The following is a 22,354-nucleotide window of genomic DNA, read 5'->3' as shown; positions in this document are numbered from 1 at the left end:
TCCTGATAAAGTGATGAACCGAAAGGAGGTTGTGGCGAGGTAAGGATTGGCCTCCCAGAGATAGGATGGGAGGGAATGGCCTCAAGTTGCACCACGGGAGGTTCAGATTGGATATTGTTAAAAATTCATCCTCAGAAAGAGTGGTGAAGCAGTGGCACAGGCTGCCGGGGAGGAGATGCAGTCACTGTTCCTGGAGATGTTCAACAACTGTAGATGTGGCACTGTCACATCCCGCCCACAAGAGGAGGGGAAAGGTGACCAGATTCATGAATACCCCCAGCTAGATTAAGGCAGAACAATGCACAGATTTCACAATACATCAACTTTAATGAAAATCTACGTCCTACAATTATCCCATAATACTGGCACTCTACCAGAGCACTTTAGAAAGCCCAGGGGAGGTACCTGCAGGAGGAAGGACCTGCGCCTAAAGCCTTTCTGCCTCTGGCAGCTGCAAGCCCTGTGCTCAGTTCCTATCGAGGTAGTCAGTGTTGCTTGGGTACAGCAGCAGCCGTAGGGCTTAGCAGTGGTGGGCGGGGTGCATTTGTGATTCTCTCCCCATGAGTGAGACTTCACTAACTTGCAGCTTGGTGGCCCCACTTTGCTTAGAACCGGCAGAAAAAGAGATCAGCCCCTCCAGTGAGCAGCAGCCAGGACTCCCTGGCAGGAACTAAAGCACGGGGCGGCGCCGGTGCTCAGAACCACAAAACTCCGAACATCGCTTTTTAAGCCCCGTCTTCTGGGTTGGCGCATCTCGCCATCTTACAAGCTGCTTCGGACAGAAACCAAGTATTTCTGCTACTCGCGGTGCCTGGAACCCAGAGCTCAAAACTCGTCGTCTATGAATCCAAACAATAAGGCCTGATCGGCGGCTGGCGGGTGACGCTGACATTCGCGGTGACGCAGCACGTCCTTACAGGTGAGGAAAGCACCTCAGCACGGCCTCGCGCGGCGCTGTTTCCTAAGACCGCTCGAGGGCGGACAGGCTGAGGACGGCACCGGCGGCGCGCCGAGCGGAAGCCCGCGCCGAGCGGCGTCACGCTCCGCAACTCAGATTCCCGCCGCCGCGACACCCAACCGCGCACCAGCCGCTCACACTGCGCGTGCGCCGTGCGCGCGTTCGGCGCGTGCGCCGCCCCACGCCGGGACTGTGACGTCGCGCGTCGCCGCGATCGGCCGCGGAGGGCGTTGCGGCGTGTGTGGAGCGGGAACTTGCGTAGCGTACGAGTGCCGGCCTTCCGCCGCTTGCTCTTTCTCGTGGTGAGGCTCGGCGCGGTTACCGACGACGAGCGCCGGCCGGACGGCCGGGCTCGGCGCCATGCTACGACGCACGAAGCCCGAGGTGGAGAGATACGTCGCCTCCGTGCAGGCCGCCGCCTCCTCTCCTAGAGAGGTGAGTGCTCGGGGCCCGGCCGGCAGCGCCGGCGGCGCTCCCGCGGCCTGCCCGGGGCCGCGGTGTGGTCCGCTCCCCGCCCGCCGCGTCCTTCCACTCCTCCCGCGGGTGCCGGGCCCGAGGGGTGTCCGCGGGCTTTGCCGGGGCCCGGGATGGCCGTCGGGGGCCGTCGGGCCCGGTGCGCGGGAAAGGCGCCGGGCTGCCCGGCCGGGCGGCGCTTTGCGGCCTCCTCCGTCGGGTACGGGGCGGGGGGGTCGTGGCGTTCCCGCTGCCGGGTGCTCTGGTGAGTCAGAGCTTGCTGAGGGGCTCGTGGAGTCGTGTGGGTGGGGAGTCGAAGCCGAGGGAGGCTGCTGGGAGGGAGGCCGCGGATATACTTCCTTGGAAGCGTGGTTTGCTACCGCTGCGCGCCTCTTGAAGCTGGTGAGCCCTCGGTAACTTCCGAAAGAGCGCAGCGGCGTGGTGAAGTACGGATCCATCCTGTTCTGTGGGAATAGAATGGCGTGGGTTGAAAAGGGCCACCATGATCATCTAGTTTCAACCCCGTGCTCTGTGCAGGATCGCCAGCCACCAGACCAGGCTGCCCAGGGCCACATCCAGCCTGGCCTTGAATGCCGGCAGGGACGGGGCATCCACAGTCTCCATGGGCAGCCTGTTCCAATGCGTCACCACCTTCTGTGTGGAAAAACTTCTTCCTTATATCGAACCTAAATCTCTCCCATCTCAGTTTAAAACCATTCCCCCTTGTCCTGTCACTATCTATTCCCCCCCACATCCACATTCCCCCTCCTGTTTATATGCTCCCTTCAAGTACTGGAAAGCCCCAATGAGGTCTCGCCAGAGTTCCCGAGCTTCCAGCCTTCCCTCTCTTGAGGAAGCCAAATAGGGAATGCAGTCTGTTAAGCTTCTGAATTTCTTTGGTGTGTTGTGTGGCTGTTATTCCCATCTGTGTGAGACAGCGTTGTGAAACGTCAGTAATAAGAGAGGGAGTGGTGGGGGGAAATAGCTTTGCTGCTGTGCGTTAGTAACTGGGCAGGCAGATGATTCCCTGCTATCTGGAAAATGGTGTGCAGGTCACGGTGAGCTGACTGATGAGGTTCATAGGAGCAGTTTCATCCGGAAAGGTCCCGCTCTGCTGCTTTGGATTGGTTTTATTGCAGACGTGGAATATTCAGCAGTTGTGTAATGTGAATGCACACCGTGATGCAGCAGGGCCTTGATGTGAGTGTAAGGCCCGCATGAATCCTCCTTTTGATCTTCTTCAACAGCAGCGGAGTTGTCCCTTCACTGTGTTTGGTTGATTTTGATGCTGTTTAGGCAGCACAATGTTGAATGTATCGCTGCTAAATTTGGAGATAATCTTCAACAGTGTTGGTATTCTTGTGGAGCTCAGCGAAAAAATATTGCCTCTCCTTTAGTAGTGCTCAAGGCCAACTGCTGCGGGCTTGGTTTCATGTTTTCAGTGATGCTTGTAACTGGCTGTATAGCACAGTCAGTGATGGAAGTAGTTACTGGTTTTTCTGCAGTGTTGATTTTGGAGGGGAGGGTTGTACGAGGCTGTAAGCATTTCTTTTGAAGTTTCTTTCCAACCCTGTTTCCAAGGAGATGTCAAGCATGATTGCACTCTGTGCATGTCAGTGTATCCATGTTTTACTTCACAATACAGACTGAAAAGTAGGAGACTGGTGTTCCTTTGAATCTACTTGTAAAAATTTTTCAGGAGTAACCTGGGGGTAGGAAGGGGATAGGAGACTAAATTCAAGTGTCTTTAGATTGTAGAAATTTGTTTCACATCTGGAGTCCTCGGTGTAACTAGTTCCAGTACTCCTGATTCTCAAACAGAGGCTACTGTGGCAGTGATACGTGGATCCCAGGTTTTAGGTTTGTCTCCTGGTTCATGTTTACCATGAAGTTTTTGCTCATGACTTCCTAGTTCTCGAGCTCATTCACACAGGTAAAAAAAAAAAAACAAAACGTTTCTTCAGTGCAGTAATTTAGTGCTGATGTTATGAGTCCAAGTGAACTTGAACTTGAGGACTCTGTGAGTGAAAGGTGAAACATACCTCTCCAGAGGTATTGACTGAAGGGCAGAACAAGGAAATAAAAGTGAAGATTTTAAAAAAAAAAAAGGAGGACAGGCAAGAGATGAAGGTGACAGAAGCATGAACAGGAGGAGCTGGACTCTTAATTTGTGGCATCTGTTTTCTTCTGCAACGTAGATACATTGCAAGAAGAAAAGCTTATCTGTAGCTGGCGCCATTCTTCTTCTCTGTTTAGTCAGAAGTGTTTATGAAATGCCAGTAACCCCAGTTTTGCTTTGGTAGAAGCCTTTGCCAGTTATTGGGAACAAACATTATTTTCTTAATCCTGTATCTTTCACAAACAAAGCCCTGAATAGGAGGAGTGAACTGGAGCTGGTAACTGTGAAGAAACTGTTAGAAATATGATGCATCCCTGAAAAGAAAGGTCTCCCTGTTCAATTACTTGAGAAGTACTGTATGTCTAAAATGTACCTGTCGTGTTTTCTTTCCTTCAGAGATCGTTGAAAGGATTCCTTTTTGCTAAGCTGTATTTTGAGATAAAAGAATATGAACTTGCTAAAAGGTAATAAATGTTACGTATGTTGTTGTGTTCTTTAACATGTGATAGAAAAGCTAAGTGTAGTGGAGCGGAGAAATCAAGACCATTATCATGCTGTTCTGAGGTAGCAGTAACTGGGAGAATTGGATGCCGTTTAAATCTGCCTAAAAGAGCAGCCTAAAGGATGGGTAGTCATAGTGTGCTGTAAGAACTCACCTGGTTGGAATGTCTTTTATGCCACTGCGTTCCGTCCTTCGTGCAGTTTCTGTGAACTACTGCTTTATTTAATGAAGGCCAGTACTTGCAGGCAAATATGTAGAATCTGTCCATGTAGAAACAATGTTGTTCCTTACTTGAAGGTCTAGATCAAGCACCTAGAACTAGATATGGCTGGATGTCCTGTATGACAGATTACATTCCCACATTAGCTACAGGCTGTGGGGGGTCTTGTATTACTGAGCAGTACTGATCCTTCTGTTTTGTTTTTTTTGTTTTATTTACTCTGTAGGTATATTTCTACTTATCTCAGTGTCCAAGAGAGAGATCCCAAAGCTCACAGGTTTCTGGGACAGATTTACGAAGCTCAGGATAACATAGAAAAAGCTTTTGGGTGTTACAAGGTAAGCACTTCCCTCACGTCCCTGATGTCCTGCTTTATTCCATCTGAAATGGACTTGATCTTTGTGCTGCCTGCTCTGATATTCTTCCCACTGGACGAAGAATCTGTGACCCCTGTAGAATTCTGTAGTAGGGATTATGGTAACAGCAGTAATGCAGCTGCTGCTGAAAGACTGGACTGAGAGTGTTTCTCAGTTGCGCAGTTTGTTTTTTGTTGGTGGTGGGCTTTCTGTTTGTTTGTTTCCTCAGAGGCAGAGGGAGCAGGGCAAACACAGTTTTGATTAGGCAAGTGTATCAATGTGAAATTCAGTCCAGGTTTCATTGTTTGGGCTTTGGGGAGGGAGAGGATATGCACAAAAGTCTTGTTGCCACTCAGTGGAGTACTGTCAGTCTTTGTGACTTAATTCTGATTTTCAGAAGCCTCCGTATTGGGTTAGACTAGAGATACTCCTCGTGCAGTGGTCTGAGTAGAGCAGCAGCTGGTGGTAGAGGCAGAGGAGCTGTTTTGGCATAATTTCTCTTGTGGTGTTCTGGATTCCAGCAGTTGTCTGGGTGTTAGAAACCAAGGGTGGCCTTTCAAAAAGGAGGTTTTTCTGAAAGTAGTGAGAAAATACTTACTGATAGTTCTAACTTGACTTGCTGGGTCTGTTTATTGGGGGGCATATTTTCTTTCTTGTTCTGTATGGACTGCAAGATCAAGTTACCAGTAACCTTTTTTCTTGTGTTTGTGCATGGGAAACCCAGCGTTCTGTGGAGCTGAATCCAATGCAGAAAGATCTTGTGCTGAAGATTGCAGAGTTGCTGTGTAGTAACAACATCACTGATGGAAGAGCCAAGTACTGGGTTGAGAAAGCTGCCAGGCTCTTCCCTGGGAGTCCTGCTGCTTACAGACTGAAGGTAAATTGCAGCTCCTAATCTCTGTTCTGTGCCTAGTAGAAACTTCAGTTTCTGTAACTGATGGGAAAACCATGTTAGTAATAGTATCCAAGAAGTCAAGGTTAGATTAATGTTGCCTCTATTATGTGACTGCACTGCTTTCTAGGGTTTTTTTTTTATTTGAATTAAAAGCTGTAGAACGTAGGAGATGCTGTTATTCCTGAATACTGTGTAAATGCTTTCAGTCATACTATCTCACTTTTGTGCAGGCATTAGTTTTCTGTAGTGCAACAGCAATGAAATGGAAGTCTTGAGAGGCTTGTGCTTTGGGGTTTTGTGTGTGGTGTTTGCTGGGTTTTTTGTGTTTTGTATTTTTGTTTTTTAGGCTGTTCTGTATCAAGGTGTGCCATCTTTGAACCAAATGATTTGATGCTCTTAACTTAGCATCTTACTTAGCATCTATGTGATGCAAACTCTAAAGTGGTTTGGTTGTTTTTTCCTGACTTCTAAAATGTTGTAAAACACTGTAGGCCCCAACAGCTTTTCAGAGTAGTTTGAGTAATGTAGTCTGTAGTGGCAGTGAGAAAACAGGTAATGTAGTTGCTGAAAAGGCTCTCGTGGAGAATGAAATGTGAACACGTTGCCTTTGTATTTAATAGGAGCAGTTACTGGAACATAAAGGTGAAGATGGATGGAATCAGCTCTTTGATATGATTCAGACAGAACTCTATGCGAGACCAGATGATATCTACCTGAACATCAGACTGGTTGCTCTCTACCGTTCAAATAATAGGTTAAGAGATGCTGTGCTTCATTGTCAGGAGGCAGAGAAGAAAATACCAGTAGACTCAAGCTTGGAATGGTGTTCATGTGTCATAAAGACATTTGAGGTATTTAATCATATTTTGACCCTGCCATCATCTCGCGTGCCCTTGCAACTGGTGTTATTCTCTTAGTAACGTTACAGTGGCAGCTAATGCTCAAGTGCCTTAATTCCTTCAAGTGTGATGTTTGCCAAAACCAGTGATTTACTTGGGATTTTCTTAAATCTTATGGAATTGTTTAGTTTCTAGCTGAAGTACTAAGTTAGATACAGCAGCTGTGTCAGGGAGGAAATTGCTCAGGCAAATTGTTTATGGACTTTTGCTGCTGAAGAGTATGTTAATGTCTCACCTGGGAAACTGGATTGTGGAGCAGCGTGTTCTGGAGAAGCTCTTGCCTTCATAGGAGGAGGGTGGTTCCTTATTCTCTGATGAACTTTATTCTTTAGGAATACCTTGAATCAGTTCGAGACTTGGAATCTGATAAAAATAATTGGAGAGCTATCAAGAAAGATCATCTGCTGGCCTATGCTAGCTTTGTTAAAATGACACTTGCTTCCAGAGATGTTCGAGAAAGCAGAGAGGCACTTGAAAGGTATCGTTTTAACTTTTCTGTTTGTAAAAAAAAAGAAAAAGAAAAGAAATTGAGTATTTTTTTCTGGGTCACAGAACATCCAGCAGACATAATTTTCACTGAGTAGCCATTTTGTGAATTGGAGGGGAGTTCCTCTGTAGTAGCCACAAAGAAAAAAATGTTACTAGGCTTGATCTCCAAGCTATGTGTCTGCCTGAGCTACAAGCCTTAGAGACGACTCAGTGATAGCCTGTGCCAGTTATCTTTTTTCACTGCAGCATGAGAGTGTTGTTCTTGACTTCAGCTGGTTTACATTTCACAGGCACTTGTGGGTCAGCTTTGTCCTGGTCAAGTCAATACAACGCATACTGAAATAACGAACAATTTCCCATGTCTAGTATAAATGGGAGATAGGAAGCCACCTGCATTCTCCTTGAGGGAAAACTGATAGGGTCAGCTAATCCAGCTGACTTCAGACTGGGTCATGTGTGCCACAGCTGGAATAGTACGAAACAATGTTTGTAGCCAGTTAATTTAAGATTTGTGTTCCTTTATTTCCATTACTTTCTCTTTTGTACTGACTGCTGTTGTTTTCACTTCAGTAAACAGTGTTCAGAGCTCTAGGAGCTCAAGACTGTTGTCCTGCTCTCTTGTGCAACTCAGGTTTAAGCTACAGAGATGGCAGTAGCAGTTGAATTATCAAGTCACTTCATTCATGGCTAAATAACACTGGCCTGAAGCACGCGATGGATTTTATCAGGGCTTTGTTGAAAATGAATTTTGTCTCCGTTCTAGTTTTGATCGTGTGCTTCACTCTGTGAAACCATATGTGAATGGACCTGATGAGCTGTCTCGCACCTTCCTTGAAATGAAAGGACACTTCTACATGCATGCTGGAACTTTCCTGCTGAAAATGGCCCAGAACAGCGAGGCGCAGTGGAGAGATGCATGTGAACTTGCAGCATTGTGTTATCTGAAAAGTTTCTATGTGAGTCACTGTTCAGTTTGTGCTTGTAGTTGTTGCGGTTCTTGAACACTCTCGCTGTACGTGCACTGAACACCTGTATTCCAAAGATTAACTGCTGTTTTTAAGGCTGTCTCCTCACCAAATCTTCCTCTTCCACAATTCTTTAAAAGATTGCAACTGATGTGAAGAAGGTTCTCTTCAACTGTTTCACTTGTCAGAAGTAAGATGACTCTTAAAGGCTAATGAGTGTATTTCCTGCAGGGTGTGCCCTTTTCTGTAAACAGCTGAAATAACTGATATCAGGGTTATTGGTGTGGGAGAGAGGGGGATGACCTGAGTAGCTCTCACACACTTACTGCATAGATAGCAGAGCTGGATCAAGCTTGTGTGCTCTTGCAGGTATTTGCAGTTGGTTGATGACTCACCTAGTGTCTTGTTCAGGAAAGAAACAACCTTGTTTTGTAACTTTTAAGGCTAACTGAAGTGATTTCCTTTTTGTTGTGAAGAAGCTGTAACAATTCTTTCTTCCACAGGTACCTAAACCAAAGTCCAAACTAATAAAAGGAGATCCTGCTGGGCAAGATATGCTGGAAATGTTGGCCTGTGACCGAAAGAGCCAGTCTGGTAATAAAAATTAATAATTACAAATGCTCCATAGTTCCATTTTAGTTTTATGAGTAGTTGATTTCAGAGTTAATGTCTTGTTAAAGAACACGTTTGGTGTCTTGAAATATGCTATAAAACTTTGTATATTTCGGCTACGTATGAAAAGCAAAACAGCAGCTTAATCCTGACATGTAATGGACTTTTTATCTCCAGGACATTAAGGATAGAATTTAACATTTAATGTCTCTTAGACTGCTGGTTTCTGCCTGCTAGTATACTATTTGCAAGCAGTGCTGGTCCCAAGTATAAAAGAAAATATTGCTCTTTCTCTGTCACTTTTGTTCCCTTCTTTGTTGCAACAGGTTTGCTGCTGTTTTGTTTTGTTTTTAAAGCAGAGGCAGTCTTTTTCAGTCTTCACTGTCTCTTGGGCTCTAGATGAAAACAAAGAAAACACCAGGCATCAGGCTGAATTCATCCTGAATAGATGAGATTGACAGCTACTTATTTTGAAGACAACTGTAGTGCTCATTATAATAAAAATACATAGTAATTTTGGAGAACTGGATTTTAAAATGCTTTGGGACTGCTGTCAGCCCATAGACTAAAACACTGGCTTAATTATAGGGAGAGTGTAACTTAGAAATTTGTAAACATCATAAGGGGAAATCTTGCTTCCCAGCCTCAGGTAGCAAAAGCAGCCCACTGCATCAAATATTGTTGAGTGTTCTTCTGTGACATTGTGTTTTCTAGGTCACATGTTGCTGAACTTAAGCCACGGCAAGGAAGACTTTTTGAAAGAGATTGTGGAATCTTTTGCAAACAAAAGTGGTTTATTTACGTTGTTTGAAAGCCTGTTTGGGAGTGGAGCTTCTAGAGAGAGATCTTTCCTTGGCACAGATGATGTGGGAAACGTCAGTACACAAGCACCAGTTCAAGGAGAACTGAGTAAATATGATATTGGTAAGAGATGTTACTGAAACTCAATATAAACATGACTGTGTTAGAGGTTCTTGTACAGATGCATCATTTGCAACAAAAGACAAGTGTCTGTAATAGCTGCTCCTCGTTGCTCTCATCAGAGAGTGATTTGTAAGGTTTCACTTTCAGCTGTAGCTGAGAGGCAGTATCATCATGCCAGGTTCTGAAGAATTTCTCACATACTTCCTGCTTCCACACTGTTGTCTTCTGGTCTGTTCTGATTCGTTTCTAGTTGAAGCTGCCTGTTTAGCTTTTCGTGTTTGTACACTTGTAAGTGCTAATAGGAAGGCACATACTTCTTCATGTGTGATCTGTGAATACAGGTTACAATGAAAGGTTACATAAAAATGAAATAATTCCAGGACGAGTTGTGAGCTAGTGAAATCTTTCCGTTTTTAAGCTGAACTTAATGATGAGGGCTTGCTTTGAATTTGAGTGTAACAAGAGTAGAATGCTAGCAGTCTTCTACTTAGCTGTTAGTGGTCAAAAATATATGTAGACTATTCAAACTAAAACTACCGATCAGAGTGCAAAGCAATAAGGCTTATGGCCTTTCTCTTGTTGAATATATACGTATTTTACATATTAAAATAAAAGTTTATGCTATTATGGTCTCTCTGAAGAAGTTTGTTCATGTTTTTAAATACAAAATTAAAAATAAAAAAAAAAAATTATTGCATTAATTCTTAGTTCCTTCTTGTTAGACAGAGGCCGAGAGGTGGGAGGAGGTTGCTGGGGAAGCCCTTCCATGGGAGAAATATTCAGAGCTCCTTCTCTTGTAATGAAACCCAGCTTTCAGATGCAGGTCTTCCTAACTGGGACGCAGATCCTAGCATCTTACACCCTTTGTTTTTGCACAGGTGCTGTTCGAATGCACAGTGGCAGTCTCCAGCACCTTGTTTGGCTTGGCTTGCAGTGGAATTCTATGTCAGTGTTATTCCCGCTGCGCAAAGTATTAAAACGGCTTTTTCACTTGCCACAAGAAACATCAAGACTTGAAACAGATGCTCCTGAATCCATCTGCCTGCTGGACCTGGAAGTAAGTAAACTTTCCCAGTTCTTCAATGCACTTAAACGCAAGGTTTTGGGTACCTAATACTTTGTTTGTTTATTCTTACACAAACAGGTTTTTTTACTTGGAATGGTGTTCACCAGCAACTTACAATTGCAAGAGAAGTTTAATACTCACTACGGCACACATCAACCTCCATTCTTACCATTGCTGCTGTGCAAACAGTACTATACTGAGAAGCAGAGATCCTGGTGGGATGCAGTTCGTACTCTGATGCAGAAAAAAACCACGTAAGGCTTCTTCAGTTTGGAAAGATTTGAACCAAACTTGTAGACAGCTTCTGAATTGATTCCCACAGGTTGTGTACAACGAGTTCCTTTTGTTTGACGTAGTTTGAGCATTAAAGGTTTGGTGCTGTAGGGGTGAGATGCTTAAGAGCTTTCCAAAAACGGGCTTTACGTTTCTAATATTGTGTTTGTCAAGAGCCAGCTTAGGACTAAAACTGCTTGTTGTATTCGTCAAAGAAATAATGTGTGAACAGATTAAAAGAGAGGGACTAATAATTGAGGAATATTTCTTCTAATATTCAGGCCAGGCTCAGCAACAAGACTGAAGCTTCTTGTACAGCATGGATTAAGTACTCTGCGAGCCCTGGAGAAGCACGGCCTTCAGCCTGCCTTAATTATCCACTGGGCAAGAAGCCTGCAGAAAACAGTAAGTGAAGATTATTTGTGAATAAGTACCATCTGTTTTTCTCTAGTTCTGCAAACTTAATTGGCCAAATAAAATCAGATGAGAATGTAGTATTGAGAGCTGCTGCTAATTTTGATAGGATGACTAGAGCAACTAATTTATCTGACAAGTTCTCTCTCCCTCACTACTCTCTTAACAACGCAGTTAAAAATGATGTATTTCCTACCTGTGTGTTACTTTCTGTGACTTCCTGATGTACATCACAAGCATCAGAGAAAAATTCATGAAACTTGTCAAGACAACAACTGCATCAGAGAAGAAAAAGTATGAATAAGAAAGCGTGAATAACATTTTGTTTGCATTTTCTGCAATAGTTTCAATTTCTCCAACAGGGCACTAGCCTTACCTCCTTCTACGACCAGAAAGAATATATTGGAAGAAGTGCCTACTACTGGAAGAAAGCTTTGCTTGCTTTGAAAATTATCAAAAAGCACAAAAGTATTCCTGAGCCTACTGATCCTCTGTTCAACCATTTCCATAGTGTGGACATTCAGGTACAGATTGATTATTCAGAGATGAGAGTAAGAGGGGTTTTATGTCACAGTCTTACACGTAAATTGGTTGTGGGTTTTTTTATAGTGTTTTTTGGTTGTTTTCTGTTTGTGGTTCGGTTGGTTTTGCGTGTTGTTAAGGTTTGTTTTTTTGTCATTGTATTGCTAATGCTAAGATTTGGTAGTATCTTTCTGTGGAACTGTTCAGCTTTAAAACTATCAGAGTGGAAGGCACTGAACTCCCTTAGTACCAGCTTTATGGAAAAGCTGTTTTTCTGTATCGCAGGAAATCTAGTAATATTATTAACCTCCTCCTGTCTGATTGCTTACTAGATGTCTACAGTTACTGACTGTTCCAATGTGCACATACACATTACGTGTGAGTTGTCTTTTGCTTTGGCTGTAGGTCTTTCAGGTTGCAGCCTATGAAGAAGAGGCACATATAGCATTTGCAATGTTGGACGCGGTTGAAGGCAAAACGGATGATGCTTTATTAGCATTTGAAGCTATTAAGAACGTGGTTTCATACTGGAATCTTGCCATAGTAAGTCTGTAAAGTGCGTTACCTGAAAATGCTTTTCTTTTGCTTGCATTCTGACCAATTCTTATTAATCAATGTACTGTTGCGTAGCTTTGCCAAAGAAAGGCAGAGGAGATTGAGAGCGATGATATGTTGCCAGAAGAACAAGAAGAGCACAAAACCTATCTTCTTAAAAGAAAGCATTACCTGATGAAGATCATCGATGAAAGCTCCTCTGATCCATCAGCAGCTGACAAAGTAAGTAATTCCTGCTTAACATCTTGTTTGGAGAGATGGAGTGGTTTAGCTTACTGTTGCAAAATGAGACCATTTGCTTTCGAGTCAGACTTCTCAAAACAGATTTTGCTTCCTGACAAGTTAGGCTTATGGTGTTTCATCAAGGCAAATAAATGTCTTTACTCCAGTATGTGGTATATCCTGGGAAGGTTCTGTGAAGGTATCAGACTATGAAATGTTTTTGATTCTCTGCAGATGACGGCTTTTGTGTAAACAAATAGCTTTTGCTCACTGTCTTTGTGAGGTTGATAGTTTCCAAATAGAATTAATGCTTGTGTGAATTGTCCTCTTACCTTAATTGTAGCAGATGTAGGGCTTTCCTGGGAAGGAAAGAACAACAAAAAAGCCTAGAATTTCTGTAGTGAAAGCCTTGTGTACTGTTCAGCCATAGATCAGAACACAGTCTCTTCCTCAGATCAAGAATTGCAATCACGACTTGTGTTTCAAATTTTTAGCTGCCAGTATCTATTGAAACTGTAACGGAAATGCTGAATGCAGTGATCCAGGAGCTTGGGGAGAATGATGAAGAGGAAAGTTTTGCCTCCGGAAATATCTCACAAGCTGCACATCTGGAAGTAAAGCATTCAATTCCATCACCTAAGAAATTATCTTTCTCACCAACTAATACCTACAAGGTATATTAGCCAATTACTCTTCTAGGCATGTGTTACATTTGTATAAAAAACCGAAGTTCTATAATAAGCTGTGTTTTTTTCCAGTTTTCTCCTAAAACTCTTCCTCAGTGGGCAGAAGATCATAAGTCCTTACTTCAGAAGCTCTGTCAGCAAGTGGAAGATTTAAAGGTAAACAATTCATGGAGGTGGTGATGCTTCTAAGGACTGCCTGTTCAGATAGTTTTGCTTTCTTCAGCTTAGCTATTGTCCTCTTTGGTTCTGGGTTATTTATTTCTGGCTTCAGGGACCAATCTCAGCTGTGTACACCATAGGCAGATGGTGGATTATTGCAGCAGTTAACTTTTCTTTTTTGTCTCAGACCTTGAAGATGCTTTTAAATAACAGGGGAGTAGGGATCATTGCTTAGGTTTCCTCAAATAGCTGTGTAATACGTTTATACTCTCTTAACTGAAATGCTTCTTGAATAGAATGAAATGCAGGAAATGAAACTGAACAGTTCCAACCTAAGTGTATCATCTCATCGGTGGCCTGCTGAAAGCTATGGAACTGATGCTATGCCAGATGGTTATCAGAGAGCACAAAATCTTCATGAAGCTCCTTTAACGGGTAAGTTGATGCTGAATTTTGATTAGACACTTAGTTGTACCGAGTAAGACTTGTTAAAATCTTTCTGCAATGTTGTTTGACGAATGAGCAGAACTGATCCTCGGGGGATGTTAATTGAAATCAGTAACACAAATTGGATATAAATTCTTTTCTCGGTGTTCATTTTCAGTTGCTACCACTGGCCCATCTGTGTACTATAGCCAGTCACCTGCTTATAACTCACAGTATCTTCTAAGGACTGCTGCAACCAATGTAACACCAACAAAGGTGAGGACAAATGTATCTGCTCAAGCAATTTTGACCGACTTATTGAAAACGACTGCTTTTGATTCTGGGTGTAGTTGGGTAGAAGTACTGCAGTTCCCTAGGTAGCATTTAGTAAACTTGAGCTCTGCTGGAGACGGGCAGAAAGATCCATTATCAGCTATTGTTTGCGACGTGTGGTTTGGGAGAAACAGCCAGCAAAATGTTTTTAACGTGCCTAATATATGTTCTCTGCTCTGTGTCTGTGATGTTCTTTTCCCCAAAACAGCATGGGAACTTGGTGGTTTTTACTCTATGTTTTGTTTGTTTTCTAATAATAACAATAACGAGTCCATTCAGCTTACGCTTCCCCTCAGTCCACGTTTTCAGATACCATCCAAGTTTTGAACATATGATTTTAGTTTAGACGGATTAGAGTCAAAATGTAATTGTAAAGCTCACCTTGTTATTAAGAGTACATGTTGGGTGGGCTTTAGCAGCCTGAGAGCTTTTTCTCCTTTTCCACAGCGAAGTGATTGTGTGTTTTCTTTAGGCGCCTGTCTACGGCATGAACAGACTTGCACCTCAGCAACATATATATGCTTATCAACAGCCGATCCACACCCCACCTCTGCAGAACACTTGTGCCGGTGTGTTTCCTCAAGACATCTATGCTACACCTTTGCGTTTTGATGCTCCTGCTGCTGGAATCATTTCACCTCGTGGAGGCGATGATTACTACAACTACGGTGTTCCACAGGCGAGCACCAATCCACCACTACCTGAACCAGGCTATTTTACAAAACCTTCGGTTGCACCCACAGCTTTAAAACCTGCGGAATCCAAAGGGGTGGAATTTTCAAAAGCTAAATTTGGGCAGCAGGGAGCAGCTGAAGGGTCAAAGCCGCCTCAGCCAACAACCTTTAAATTCAACACTAACTTCAAATCTAATGATGGGGACTTCACCTTTTCTTCTCCTTTAGCTGCCACAAAATGTGTTGCCTTCCAGAATCCGAGCAAAACTAATTCAGAAGTATCTCCTCAACAGTTTTCCTTTAAACTGGAACGACTAGATGCTCCAAAGACCACTCAGAATGACTTGGGAACTGCTTTTTCTCTGAAAGGTCAGTGGAACTGCTCTGTACGCCTCACCCAGAGCAAAGCAAATGATGGAAACTGTCGTTCTTGTCAGAGTCCTAACTCTCAAGGTCAACCACATGTGCCAGCCTCTGCTGTTCAGGCGCTTCCTGCTCCCAGCTTTGGTTCTGCTACTGACGCAAGTAAACCACAGAAGAATGCATTTGCAGAGCTTTTTGCTAAAAAGGATGGACAGTGGGATTGTAATAAGTCAAAGACATTCACATTTGGAAATACTTCAGCCACCGGTTCCCTCTTTGGATTCAGCTTTAATCCTCCAAGAAAAAGCACAGATGCTATTTCAGCATCTCAGAAAGCAGAACAGAAAAAAGTGGGAGTAGCTGAACCATCCAAAAGCTGCAGTGCATCTCAGAAACCTTCGGACAGCAAGGCATCCAATGTGGCTCCCTCAGCACAAGATGGACCCTCCAACTTCTCATTTAAAATTCTGGAAAAAGGTGAGTGTTAATTGAACAAGGAGCTTATTCAAGTGTGCAACTCGTTAATGCCAGTCATTGTGTTATTTCTTCTGTCTGAATAATATGTAGTTCCTTTCAGTTCTAATGCCCATATGTGAATCTTCAAATTCTAGACTTTCAGCTGGAGTGCATATTCAGGTTTGAGGTTATTTGCACATAAAGATACAAACATGCCTTGTACAGGATTTGGTGTTACTCTGTAGTGAGAGAGAATTGCCGGTAGGATTGTGGAATCTTGATGAGGTGTTGAAAATGTCAGGGTTAAGTGCTGAAAGTGCATTTTTTGAGTTGAACTGGTAATGTATGTGCACAGGCCTCGCTCTGACTGGTAAGCTATAGAACAGCCCTTGTGCTTAAGCTTAAACTCGAATTATCTCTGTGGCTGTGTGGATGGGTATTCTGAAACTACACTCAGTGCATTTGCTTGAAGACTTCCATGAATGGTCTGTGCAATTCCTGATGCACAGTCTAGCTTTTCTTAGCTTGAAAAGAGATCCTGTGATTACATCCTCAGTTACACAGGCTCTGATACTAGCTGAAAGCTGAGCTTGCAGAAGCAGTGGCTGCCCTGTGTTCCCCGTAATGTGCTCAGGTATCTTTGTGCAGTGACAGGGATTTGCTGGCGTCGTACTGATAGAGGACTTCATGCACTGCTTCCTACAATTGCAGGGCTGTTTCACCAGATGGTGCGTCTTAATATCTATAGCAGTCTCTGTCGTATGAAGGCAAACTGTTTCTTAACTGTAATACACTAAGTGAGATGCTAGAGATGTTGACTGCAGTTTATTCATAGGGGTTGGATAAGCTTGTATAGCATTCAATGTGAGTTTTCCTACTGTGATGTGTCAATGTGGAATGCTTCCAGAGCATGGATAGGAATAAGGTTTGTTTTACCCCCTTGAAAATTTCAGTTAAACGTTTCTCTCCACGCCCTTTATTTTCTAGGATTTAATTTTAGCCTTTTTAAATCTAATCCAATGGCCTTTTGGACAAGCACATCTTCCTTGCAACCTGCTAGTAAAGGTATTTACACGCTGCACTGAATGTGTGATGAAAAACACTTGAGCAGGCACAGCCAGCAGCCGGCGTGTGGCAGAGCAGTTGGCTCCTAATCCTGACAGTTAACATGCATGCTGGAGGAGAGCACTTCAGATTGTCTGAGTCCTGTATTTGTGCTGCAGGAGAATGTCTGTAGCCTGTGATGTGTGAGCACAGTGGATGGCCCTGTTTAGGCTTTGGCTTTGGTTTGCCTTCTGTTCTCAAGGTATTCAGAAATCTGCCTTGCGCTTCTCCTTCACAGTTTGACTGATCACGCATGCAGGATCCCTAGAATTCCTCCTTACTAAAGGAATTGTGTTCTGCTTTTCTTACTCTTGCAGTGTGCATCTCTTCCTGCCTGAAGTCTTCCATGTTACTGATGTATACTTGAAGATTTCAAGGCATGTTGACTAGCAAAATTTGAATTTAGTATTGAATTTGTATTTAGGTCTGTTGGAAATATTGAATTCAATTTCCTGATTACCAGCATTAACTTCTACATTTGTGCAGAGGAGCACATAAGTTGTCATAAGAAGAAAATTGAGCTTCAAATTCTGCTGCGTGGCTTAATGCACACCTAAACTGGAGCATGTTATCATGTGGGCTGACTTTCTGAAGCAGTCAATCTATTAGAAACAGCCAATATCTGGATATTGATGTGCTTATGGACTACTTATTATTAATCGTTAACCTGTGTGTTTCTCTTCAACTTTGACTTCTAAATTACAGATAGAAACAAACAAACAAAAAAACCACCTCCCGTACAGGTGACCCTTAAACTGATACATCCTTCTTCTCTGCTTCCATTCTTGTACAACAACTTGACATCTTCAGGTTTAACCTTTGATTGTCATGGTTATTCTGTTTGTACTCAAAAAGCTTCTTCATATTGAGAAAGGAAGAGAAGAAGTTACATAATAAAATCAGTAGTGACGTATTTCTTCTTGCTGTAAAAGCTAGTTAAATTTCAGAAGGCTGAGAGCAGTGTTTTAGTTGCTTCCGTAGCACGGAACTACAAGATCATTCCTGTAACAAGTTTCACTAGTAGCAGTTATGGCGAAAAGTTGAGATGAGTTGGAAGCACGGATTTCCCAGAATTAATTTGAGATCAGTTCAGTTCAGTTGCTGTTCAGTATCGTCTGGAATTTCAAATGCTCAAAGCTCAGCAGTAGTACGTGTTGCTGCAGACAGCTTTACATTTATTACTCTATTTTTCAGTCCTAGGTTTTGCTTCTCCTCTGTACATGATACCCATCTGGCTCTTCCCTGTAGCTGTATTCTGTTTGGCGTAAGGCCGTAAATAATTCTTGAACAATATACAAATGCTGACCTGTTCTTGATCTAGGACTTAAAGGTCATAAGATCTAGTTGGGCATGCAGATTAGAACTTCTTACGTCCCAGCACGATCTGTAATTTTTTCCTAGTGTTCTCTAATTCTGGTAGTCATCCAGAGGGAGAAACAAGAAGAACGTAGGTTTCGTCTGTTTCTAGCTGTCAGAGTATAAATTTGATTCTGTAACATGGGCAGTGGGAAGCTGATGTTGCTGCTGTTGTGAAATGTTTAATTTTCATGTTTTGTTGTATTTCTATACAAAGCTGAGAAGACAGCTGACCCCTCAGATGCTGCAGCATCCGATGATGTTGTGATCGTGTACGAGCTCACACCTACCCCAGAGCAGAGAGCTCTCGCAGGCTTTCTTAAGCTACCTTCAACCTTCTTCTGTTACAAGAATAAGCCTGGATATGTGAGTGAAGAGGATGATGGTAAGGAATGTCAAAGTTGATTGCCCTTAGTGTTGCATTTTTTGTAGGGGACGTGCATTGTACTAGAATCAACAGGCTCTAATATTGTTGATACTGATGACAGCTGTCATCTTCCTTTTGGCCAATGACCCTCCGTCTCCCTTCCCCACCCTGCTTTGTGATTCTCCGAATAAAACGAACACAGTGCTTGTTTTCTGAAAGTGTGAAACCTGTGCCATGAATGTAGGCAGAGAAAGTGTCAGTAGTGTAATAAGGCACTGGTACATAAATAAGAATTGAAAGCTTGCTTGCTGATATGTCAAGCTCTTAAAAGACTTGCAGAAGTCTTGTGTGCTTGACAAGGCTTGTGAGTCTGACGGGCTTAACAAATTTAGACTTCTTTGTATTTGGAAGATCCCTGAGAACTCATACTTGTTTCCTGTGTTTTAAGATGAAGACTATGAAACAGCAGTTAAGAAACTTAATGGAAGACTGTATCCCAGCAATGAAAAAGAAAAAAGGAAATGGCAAGGTATGTCTGAAAACACAGTGGTTGATCTTTAATTTTTTAGATGCTGAAGCTGAATCTCTAAATCTGGAGGACGCTAGAGTGGATAAGTGAATTTGGATAGGTCTGTAAATGAGGTTTGCTTTCTTTGGCTGACTTTCTGTGTACTAAAAAAAGGTGGCATATATTGAGCTACGAGAAATACAAGTAAGTGTCAAAGGAAGCTAGTAGTAGTAGTGGCAGTTGCAAGATTGCAATCATTATTGCATGGAGGCTCTTTGATACAACAGAAAACCACAGTAGGACAAATGTACAGTTCTTTAGCTCCCTTGTGACTGAATGAGTGACTTTTTTGTAATAGCATCATTATTTTAAGTTTTAAACTTCAGATGTTCTGAGTTTCATTAGGTTAGTTTATAATGGATATGTAGGAAATGATCACAGCCTTAAGCTGTCTGAACAGCTGTTTTCCACTGATTTTTGTTCTTTGCAGTAGGCACTCCAGTGAAACAGGAATCGGAGAGGGAATGTGTTACTACTTCTGAAACTAAACCTCCTGAGAAGAAGGCTGAAGAAGAAACTCCGCAGGTCACTTCCACATCTGTCTGTGGCATTGGTAGTAATGCGGAAGATGCCTGTCCAGAAGGCTCTCAGAAAGAAGCTGACGCTCCGAAAAAGAAAGTACGAGTCAAGTATCTATGAAAAGTTTTGGCAATAAATTTGCAGTGTTCTTCTTAGTCAGTTTTCACTTAGTGAGCAATCAAATATTCAGCAAATTAAAAGCTACTTGACTTGTTTGACTGAGTGTCAAGTCTGTTCTGGCGTTGGAACTAAGGTACAGATCTTGCATTTCTCAGGGAGAGAAAGGAAACCGCTTTACCTCCTAAAGTAGAAACAGCTTTGGCTAGTAGAATTCCTCCTAGCAGGTATGTGAGAGTTCAGTGATTTCAGAGAAATTCCCAAGAGAAGGGGTGCTTGTTTTGGAATCATACTGCTTCAAAGGTACTTCAGTCTCTTGTCAAGTTGAACTTGAGTGTGTGTGTGTTAAGAATAATGAAGAATGTCTGAAACCTTCCAGCAACAATTCTTGGGTTTTTTTTTCCCATCTGTTCGCTTCTCATTCCCTGTTAGTTACCTATTTTGAAACCTTCGTAAAGCTGTAAGAAAGTTGGAGCCTGAGAACTTAGCATCGTGAGTTTTCTGCACTGCTGTTGTAATGAAATGAAGAAATTGACAGCATGGGAGGGAGGGGGGGCAAAGGGGGAATGTGGCTTTTTGGGAGGCAGTGGTTATTCTTAGCGTCCAGACTGAATGTGGTCTGAATATGAGGCTCTCCTGGCTTATGTGCTTACTTATTAATCTCAGGAGAGTGAAGTTACAAGCTCAGCTGACACAGTCTCTACGAGTGAGGAAGAATTACATACTCCATCAACTAGTGAAGCAACGGCGGTATTTGTGCAGTCAGCTGCTAGCAGTGAAGAAGCAGATTCCACAGAAACTGCTCACGTATCACAGAGTTTGCCAGGAGGTGATGATAAGCCCGTGGACCTGTCAACTAAAAAAGAAAGTGATTCTGAACGTTCTGAGTCAGCACAAGGTAAAGTTGGGAGAATGTAAGGGTTTGTTTGGGTCTTTTTGTGTGTGGGGGGGTGTGTGTACAACCTTAAGTTTGCTTTTTTATTGGATAGTTTAATTTAGCCATTGCATTGAACAGATGCAGCAGTGAATTTGAAGCACAAGTATTGGTCTAGTGAAAATATGCAGGGGAATGAAAATACTTGTGCCTATCAAATTCTAGTATGTTCAGATGACTCTAGTACAGACCACTGCTACTCTCAGTTGTATGATTTATACTTAGGTTAGTGTATTGTTTCATACCATGTGAGTACTTACTCAAGCTGTGTGGACTTGCTGAGTCTCAGAAATAGCATGCTGAAACTCAGTCTTGAGCAGTTTTTTGGACTGTAGTAAAAAGTGTCAATATGAGAATCAGGTGCAAATATGAAAGCTTCTCCAGTATTTTCTTACAACTGTATGACATCAAAGATGTTTTCCTCAAAGAAAGAGAAAAACATTTGACTTCTCCATCTTTGACAGAACACAAACCCATCTCGTTTGGCTTTGGTCACGCTTCGGGCTTGTCGTTTGCGGATCTGGCTTCCCAGAACTCTGGAGACTTTGCTTTTGACTCTAAAGGTGAGTTAAGCTTAAGCCTCTGGTACAGATACACATCTGGGTTTGTGCTTCCCACGATAAATCTCTGTGCACCAGATTTCTACGTATTGTTAAACAATGTAAATGTGTGTCATCTTTGTTGTTGTGGACAAGTTTAAAATGCAGATGTCTTAATTGTAGATAAAAACTTCAAATGGGGGGTTAGTAGAATGGTTAAACAAGACTAACCGTGCACAGATGAACAGTATGTAGTGCCCTTTAATTGGAACAGCTAATCTGATGAAGGCTGCAAAACGTCTTTCTCTTTCTTCAGTATCTTGTCTGCCTTGCCTCAGCTGTTAATCACATGATGACTTCTGTGGTTTTCTTTCTTGCCTCACCTGCTCTTTTTCTCCTTCAGTGTCACTTCTCCCACCAGAAATGCTTGTCATCACGTATTTCTCCCGTTCTTTCAAGTTTTCTTTAGCTTTGGAAGATGTGTCAACTCGAGGCTGTTAAAAAGAGTAATGTGTCCATATAAAGTGAGGAGGATATGCAGCTGTGAGGCCTCCATTTATTTTCAGTTGATAGTTATTCTGACAAATGCCCCTATTAAATTATTTAAGTCTTCAAAAGGGCAACACCTGAAATGCTAACAGTGCTGTTATTATTTAGTACATCATTCAGCAGACCTAAAATTTTACTGGGAAATAATCCAGAACACTTGATAGCTTAAAAAAAAAAACAACAACAAAACACAAAAGTTGCTGTGCAGCATGGGGATGTAGTGTTGCATTGCTAAAAGGAATTTCAAGCACTGCAATTTGTCGGGTCTTATATTTAGAGAAGGCAGGGCTTTGCATTCACTTCAGTGCATGATGAGTGTCTGTAGAGCTGTGGGTACAAAACCACTTTAGAAAGGAACACACTGGATAATTTAGCATTACCTGATGTCAGAATTGTAACAGTGTTCTTGGTGACGCCGTCTGGAGAAGTCACACAGTACTGTGCTGTGTTTTAGGTGGAGGTAAAGTCTGGAGAAGAAGATGAAGAAATTCTCTTCAAAGAGAGAGCGAAACTTTACAGGTGGGACAGAGATGCTACTCAGTGGAAGGAGCGTGGTGTTGGAGAGCTTAAGATCCTTTTCCATACGCAGAAGAAATATTACAGGATCCTTATGAGAAGGGACCAAGTTCTGAAAGTGTGTGCAAACCATGTCATCACCAAAGAAATGAACTTAGTGCCCTCTGATACATCAAACGATGTTTTAATTTGGACAGCTACAGATTATGCTGGTGAGTTGGTTGAGTGGTTTTTGCAGTTTTTT

General features: G+C 42.7%; 1 protein-coding gene across 1 annotated transcript in view; it reads left to right on the top strand.

The window, feature by feature from the left end:
* Window positions 1-1,318: 1,318 nt before the first annotated feature.
* The window catches only part of LOC306951804 (E3 SUMO-protein ligase RanBP2-like), a gene marked incomplete at both ends in the record, with an annotated part of 54,933 nt that continues 33,897 nt past the window's right edge, over window positions 1,319-22,354 (top strand). Inside the window, 28 exons of the mRNA XM_079542356.1 lie at window positions 1,319-1,393; window positions 3,927-3,994; window positions 4,479-4,590; window positions 5,333-5,485; window positions 6,124-6,354; window positions 6,735-6,880; window positions 7,655-7,847; window positions 8,360-8,450; window positions 9,183-9,392; window positions 10,271-10,449; window positions 10,537-10,712; window positions 11,013-11,136; window positions 11,508-11,669; window positions 12,073-12,210; window positions 12,298-12,444; window positions 12,939-13,118; window positions 13,203-13,286; window positions 13,586-13,724; window positions 13,894-13,991; window positions 14,521-15,562; window positions 16,529-16,606; window positions 18,219-18,386; window positions 18,817-18,897; window positions 19,367-19,554; window positions 20,239-20,470; window positions 20,971-21,069; window positions 21,505-21,569; window positions 22,049-22,322. Coding sequence (XP_079398482.1) covers window positions 1,319-1,393; window positions 3,927-3,994; window positions 4,479-4,590; window positions 5,333-5,485; window positions 6,124-6,354; window positions 6,735-6,880; window positions 7,655-7,847; window positions 8,360-8,450; window positions 9,183-9,392; window positions 10,271-10,449; window positions 10,537-10,712; window positions 11,013-11,136; window positions 11,508-11,669; window positions 12,073-12,210; window positions 12,298-12,444; window positions 12,939-13,118; window positions 13,203-13,286; window positions 13,586-13,724; window positions 13,894-13,991; window positions 14,521-15,562; window positions 16,529-16,606; window positions 18,219-18,386; window positions 18,817-18,897; window positions 19,367-19,554; window positions 20,239-20,470; window positions 20,971-21,069; window positions 21,505-21,569; window positions 22,049-22,322 — 4,933 coding nt within the window. The remainder of the gene's footprint in view (window positions 1,394-3,926; window positions 3,995-4,478; window positions 4,591-5,332; window positions 5,486-6,123; window positions 6,355-6,734; window positions 6,881-7,654; window positions 7,848-8,359; window positions 8,451-9,182; window positions 9,393-10,270; window positions 10,450-10,536; window positions 10,713-11,012; window positions 11,137-11,507; window positions 11,670-12,072; window positions 12,211-12,297; window positions 12,445-12,938; window positions 13,119-13,202; window positions 13,287-13,585; window positions 13,725-13,893; window positions 13,992-14,520; window positions 15,563-16,528; window positions 16,607-18,218; window positions 18,387-18,816; window positions 18,898-19,366; window positions 19,555-20,238; window positions 20,471-20,970; window positions 21,070-21,504; window positions 21,570-22,048; window positions 22,323-22,354) is intronic.

This window comes from Tetrao urogallus (genome assembly GCF_951394365.1).
Source record: "Tetrao urogallus genome assembly, chromosome: 1".
Classification (NCBI taxonomy): domain Eukaryota; kingdom Metazoa; phylum Chordata; class Aves; order Galliformes; family Phasianidae; genus Tetrao; species Tetrao urogallus.
The sequence above is the reverse complement of the archived record's forward strand: the minus strand, read 5'-3'. Positions and strand labels throughout refer to the sequence as shown.